The 5,921-nt window shown below is 64.8% G+C and overlaps 1 protein-coding gene across 2 annotated transcripts; it reads right to left on the reverse strand.

Annotated features, from left to right (window-relative positions):
* Positions 1-3,735: 3,735 nt before the first annotated feature.
* CDKN1C (cyclin dependent kinase inhibitor 1C) lies at positions 3,736-5,531 on the reverse strand. 2 transcript variants are annotated; one of them, XM_028118361.2, is made up of 4 exons: positions 5,407-5,531; positions 4,556-5,220; positions 3,922-4,056; positions 3,736-3,814 (listed from the first exon to the last, which is right to left on the reverse strand). In XM_028118361.2, the coding sequence occupies exons 2-3, from the start codon at positions 5,208-5,210 to the stop codon at positions 3,923-3,925; spliced, it is 789 nt and encodes a 262-aa protein (XP_027974162.1). In that variant the 5' UTR covers positions 5,211-5,220; positions 5,407-5,531; the 3' UTR covers positions 3,736-3,814; position 3,922. The 2 variants fall into 2 exon arrangements, with proteins under 2 accessions (XP_027974162.1, XP_027974163.1); XM_028118362.2 differs by lacking the exon at positions 5,407-5,531 and having other exon boundaries at positions 4,556-5,240.
* Between the last annotated feature and the right edge of the window lie 390 nt (positions 5,532-5,921).

Below are 5,921 nucleotides of genomic sequence, written 5' to 3' on the forward strand. Positions count from 1 at the left end.
CGCCTGTGCCCTCTGCCCAGAACTCCTCTCCCAGTGAATCCTCGTGGTGTGTGCCCCTCCCTTGTAAAGCTCAGATGTCACCTGCTGGGGGGCTGGCACAGCCTGCTTTAGACAGTAGCCCCCCACCGTCTGCCCTGACACGGGGGCTCAGCTCCGCTTACTGGTGACATGACCACCTCTGCTGTGGATCACTTAGCACGTTTCACTACGTCACCTCCCACAACAGAGGCAGCTCCTGCAAGCGGGGACTGACTGGGTCCCTTTCATTCACCGCCCTGTCTCCGGTGCCCAGAGTGGTGTGTGGCACACTGGAGGCCCTTGGAATAGTTGCCGACCAGGTACCTCTGCCTGGATGGCCGCCGGAGCCCCTTGCTGACCCTTGCCTCCCTCCCCACCCAGCAGCCTCAGCACGCTTTTTAAAATTGCTGCAACTTCTGTCACCCCAGGGGCTCCCCACTGCCTACAGATAAAATCCAACCTTTCACCCCAGCTCATCAGACCCAGGAAGGTCCAGAAGACCGGAGGAAAAGAACAGAGAGTGGGGAGGCCAGGCAGCCACACCCCAAAAGGCACTGTTAGGTGCCTGTTAGCCAGGCTGGCCGAGGGCCCCCCGGAGCCAGAAGAGACCCCCAGGCAGCCCCCTCGCCCCACTCTCGAACTCATTCAGACCCTCCAGCTCAGACACACTGTCCCCCCTGTGCACATGGAGCCCTCCCCTCCTGCAGCGACCTTGCCCACCCCTGCCTGGGGCGGCCCATTCCCAGCCTCTGCCTAGTTAAAGGCTCTACAATCTGTCCCCAGCCCAGTCTGCATGAAGTTGCCATGTGGCTAGAGGCCTGGCACAGTGACTGGCTTGCAGCATGCGCTCAGTTAGTGCCTGGGGGAGCCTGAAGAAGACACATCGTCTGAGCCCCTGACGTTCACTGCACGCCTGCTGTGTGTGCCTGGCGCAGGGCTCCACGCTTTGTGCATGTGAGCTCACGTTCCCCTCCTGCAGCCCAGGGGGCCTGGCTTCCCTCCCCATCTCATGCCTGCCTTCCAAGAGACAGGCTAGGGCAATGCAGCCCCGCCGAGGTCAGTGACTCGCCCTCCGGTAACTTGCTCCATGCCTCAGTTTCCTCCTCACACGGGGAACATGGCGGGCCTGCGTTGGTAAGATCTCGCTGAACTGTGCTCAGCTCGTGCCATTAGGGCCCCAAGACTGGTTGGCCTGGCTGTGGCTGTATCAGTACTATCATCATCATCATCATCATGGATCCCCACACATGTGCCGGCGGCCAGTCTGCTCCCGGGTGCCCTGGGCTCGGGCAGGGCCTGGGCATCCGGAGGGGAACGGGCCCATTGTGACAGCAGGGCGCATGCCCATTCTCACCGTCACGAGTACAGATGAGAAGAGAGTTGGGGGCCACCAGAGGTTCTTGTGTCCCTCATATCCTCATATGACCACCACAGGGCACCAAAGGCAGGAAACGGAGACCCACCGAGGGAAAGAAGGGCTTGCCGGGTCCCCGTGTGCCCAGGGTCACACAGTGGCTCCAAATCTGATGCTTTTTCCCTGTGGAGAGCAACCTCTAGGTATCTGCTAGCAGCTCCTGCTGGGGGGCAGGGGGCACCTCTAAAAACGATAGCATTGTTCACCTTCCCATGGGGAGGCAGCACTCGCCCTGCTTTGGAGAAAGCCACCCTTGGGTGACAGCAGGAAGCGGGGAGGGACAGCTGGGCTGCACCCCTGGCTCTCATGCCGGGGCTGTGTGCAGAGCAGGGCACAGCTGTGCTTGGGGACTGTGAGGTGCCCCTCTCCTGCCAGATTCAGGTAGAGTGCAGGGGACTCTGCCAGGTGCCAGGCCCAGCAGCCCCCGCTCCTGCCTCAACTGCCATCATGCTTCCTCTTCCCCCCCTGCTGTGGTCACACTGCAGGGGGAGGGGGTGGGACAGGAGAGGCTTGAAGCCTGATGTCAGGTCTAACCAGGCCTAATTCCCACGTTGTAATCAGGCTGATAGGAAGCTGGAGGGGGGCCAGGCCCCCCGACTCTCACTGCTGGGGTATTTCTCAGTGACCTGTCCAGCCCCATCTCCCTCCTCCAGGCCCTTTTAGGCACTTGAGGGGGAGACGAAGTTAATTACATCTAGATGCATCTTCAGACTCAAGGGTTGAGCCCAGCCTTTGTCCCTGAGCCATCGGGGACGTTTGGTGTTGCCTACAGCCCCAAAACGGTTAACTTAAATACACCACCAGGCCCCTGCTTCTCCTGGCCCAAGGCACCAGCACAAATACTGCCAGCCGTCAGTTTGTGCTACTTCACGTCATCCTTTCCATTGTAAGCCATAATTTTCAGAGGTTTATAGGTCAGCTATAAAAAAATAAAATAAAATAAACCTCCTCTTTTCGACTGAAAGGGAGTACTTTGAAACCAGAAGGCTGGTGGGTGCATGCGCCTGCATGCGACCTCGAGTTCCTCCTCAGCCGGAGCCCACCCCTCCCCACCCCTCCCCACCCCTCCCTGGCCCATGGCGCGTCCCCTCCCCCCCTCCTCCCTCGCAGGCCTTTGGGCCGCCCCTCCCCCACTGCGAGCGCAAACAGGCCCGGAACCCGTCAGGGGGTCTTCTGGCCGGACCCCGGTGGACCCTGGCCCACGAAGCTGGGAACCCCAGAGCCATTGGGGCTCCACCCTGTGCGAGGCTTGAAGAATTGAAAGCCCTGGTTCCCAGGAGGCGCGGCGGCAGTCGGGGGGGGGGGGGGAATGGGCGTTGGCCCATCCCCCACAAGTGCCCACCTGAGCCCCATCGGGGCTCAGCCCAGGGCGGCTGGAGTGTGGGTGGCTTCCCTGGAACAGGGGAAGCAGTGAGCCCCCCACCCCGAGTCTCGACGCACAGCCCCGCACGTGAGGGGGGCAGGAGGAAGGGGTGACAGAGAGGGCGGGGCCGCTCATCCCTAACTTAGGGGCCTGCAGCAGGTGGTGGTGGGCCTGCCCTACCAGGAGAAAGTCCCTGTCGCTTTGGGACGGGTGGCCTAGAAAGAAGCTGGGCTGCCCCCTGTGTCCACTGTCCTATCTCCCTAACTTCTGGGGGTGCCAGAGAAGGAGGCTGGAGGCAGTTCACGCACACACGGAGCTGACTTGCAGCGTTTTTCGGCCTCTTTATTTAGAACCCGGCGGACGAGGGGCCGGGGCAGTGGTGCAGACGGCTCAGGAACCATGTTAACAAATTTGTCTTCAAGTTTAAAATAATCATAATAATAAAAAGAGACAGCGAAAGCGCGAAGAGAACTGCTAGCTAGATGGGCTTGTACGGCAGCTACAGCTTGTGAGCGACCCCCTCCCCCCAGAGTCCGCTATAAAAATAAATTTACATTTGTCGATAACCAGATGCGGTGACGTGCCTTTGGCATAACCAATAACCGAGCTATCGCGTGGCAGAGCGGCCCACGCCTCGACATAAATAGAAAATATAAGTTAGTATAACTTTAAAAACTTTTTGTACAAATATACATGTTTTTTTCTTTTTTCCTTTTTTTTTTCTTTTTTCATTTTTTTGCACTGAGTTTCAGCAGAGATTAAACATTTTATATAAATGACTCTTAAAGCTTTACACCTTGGGACCAGTGTACTCCTCGTGCAGAATACATTTAGATATAAAAGACGTTATTAATACATTGCACAGTTTTTTTTTTTTTTTAAATTTTAAACACGAAACCGAACGCTGCTCGGTGGCAGCTGCCGCCGGTTGCTGCTACATGGACGGTCCCAGCCGAGGCCCCGCGCTCCTGTCCTGTCCGCTGCCCAGCGGGCTCCCTCAGGGCTCTTTACGCGCGACGCTGCGGGAGAGAGGCGCGGTGAGCGACAGCAGACAGACAGACAGGGTGGCCACGAGGACCCCGCAGGGCGACCCCTCCCCGCCCAGCGCGCGCGGGGCGGTACCCACCTCATCGCAGCCGCTTGCGCGGGGTCTGCTCCGCCGAGCCTACGGCTGGAGCGGCGCCTGGGGCGGCGCATCCCGCGGGAACCTCGTTCGACGCCTTGGCCTCGGGCGCGGGTCTCTTGCGCTTGGCGAAGAAATCTGCGGGCGACAGCGCGCACAGCCGGTCAGGGCGGGGTCGGCAGGGGAACCCAAGAGGGGGCCGGGGTGGGGGCGCCGTCCCCGCCCGCGCCGAGGTCCGCGGCGGGTCAGCTTTGTTTACGTCGCCCGCGCAATGTGCTGTGTAAGCATTTCTCCTTGTCCCGCGGCCAAGCCCCCCGGGGCTGCCGCCGCGCTTAACCCCCTCCGCGCCGCGCCCGCCGCGCCCGCCGCGCCCGGGGAGGGGCTCCCGCGGCCAGAGCGAGGATCGCGCGCCCAGGGGGCCCGAGCGCGCGCTCTCCCATCCCTCCCGCGCCAGCCGCTCGGGAGCACAACAACAGGGCGGGACGGGGTGCGGGCGCAGCCGCGCCCAGCGCGCTGCTGGCCCTTTAATGCCACGGGAGGAGGCGGGGACCAAGTGAGGCCCCCGAGGCCGGGGGAGCCCGGCCGGCCGGACAAAGCAGGGCCGGGCCGGGCCGGGGCGGGGCCGCGCGGGACTCACCGGAGATGAGAGGCCCGGGCAGCTTCTTGATCGCGGCGCCTCCCGCGGCGGCGGTGGTGGCAACAGCCCCTCCAGCGGCGGCGGCGGCATTGGTGGCGGCGGCGGCGGCGCTACCGGTGGCAGCGGCAGTGCCCGGCGCGGGGCGCCCCGACATCCCTGAGTGCAGCGGCTCGGCGAGGGGCTCCTGGCTGCGCGGCGGCGGGACCGCCTCCTGCTCATCGCTCTCCTGCGGCGCCGCGGCTGGGGCCGGGGCGGGAGCCACCACCGGGCCGCCGGACGGCGGCGCCGGCGCCTCCCCGAGGCCGTCGAGGGGCTCATCGGCCGGCGGCGCGGGGGGCGGGCTATCGCCTGCGCCCTCCGGGCGGGGCCGGGGCGCCAGGAGCAGGCGGCAGCGCCCCACCTGCACCGTCTCGCGGTAGAAGGCGGGCACGGAGTCGCTGTCCACCTCGGTCCACTGCAGACGCCCGGGGCCGCGCAGTGGCACGTCCTGCTGGAAGTTGTAGTCCCAGCGGCGCTGGTCCTCGGCACTCAGCTCGGCCAGGCGGATCTGCAGCTCACGGCTCAGCTCCTCGTGGTCCACCGGCCCGAAGAGGCTGCGGCAGGCGCTGGTGCGCGCGAACAGGGGAAAGGTGCGGCGGGCGACAAGGCGCTCCATTGCCAATGCGCTGCGGAGACACACGTCGAACCTGGCCCGGGACAGCGCGGGCCGGGGCCACGGGAGAGGAGAGGAGAGGAAGAGGAGGAGGAGGAAGAGAGGAGAGGAGGGCGGAGGCCGGGCGCAAGTGAGACCCCGCGCAGTCGGAGTCTGCATTTGCAAAGGGACGCGGCGGGAGGGCGGGCGCGGCGGCTACCTGGCTGTCGGGCCCTGGGCTGCTCCTGAGTCTCGCTTGCGGTGTCGTCCGGCCGGCGGCCGCGCCCCCTCAGTGCCTGTCCTCGCCCGCTCGGCTCGTTCGGGCCTGGTTGGCACCTACCGAGCGCAGAGCACTTGGCCTGTGAAACGCCCAGCCCTCGCGCGCCCCTTTATACGCGAGGGTCCCACCCCCCCCCCCGCGCGGGGGCCCCGCGGCGATTAGCATAATGTAGTATTTTCAGTTTCAACAACACCGCGGCGATTGGCCCGCGCCGGTCTGCCCCCGCCCCGCTGGCGGCCCGGCCCCCGCGCGCCGCCCATTGGCCGCGTGCACACACCCACCCGAGGGCGGGGCGGGGCGCGCGGGCCGATTGGCGGGGCGCGGGCCGCGCGCGGCAGCGGGCTGGGGGCGGTGAGCGGGGCGGGGCCCGAGTTAAAGGGCGCTGCGGGCGGTAACGTGACACCGCGGCGCCCCGCCCCCTCGCCCCATCCCCCCCCCCTCCCGCCCCCCTCCGG

Source organism: Eumetopias jubatus, unplaced genomic scaffold, assembly GCF_037043125.1.
Source record: "Eumetopias jubatus isolate StellerSeaLion01/CBP00866 unplaced genomic scaffold, mEumJub1_p1.0 scaffold_13, whole genome shotgun sequence".
NCBI classification, from domain to species: Eukaryota; Metazoa; Chordata; class Mammalia; order Carnivora; family Otariidae; genus Eumetopias; species Eumetopias jubatus.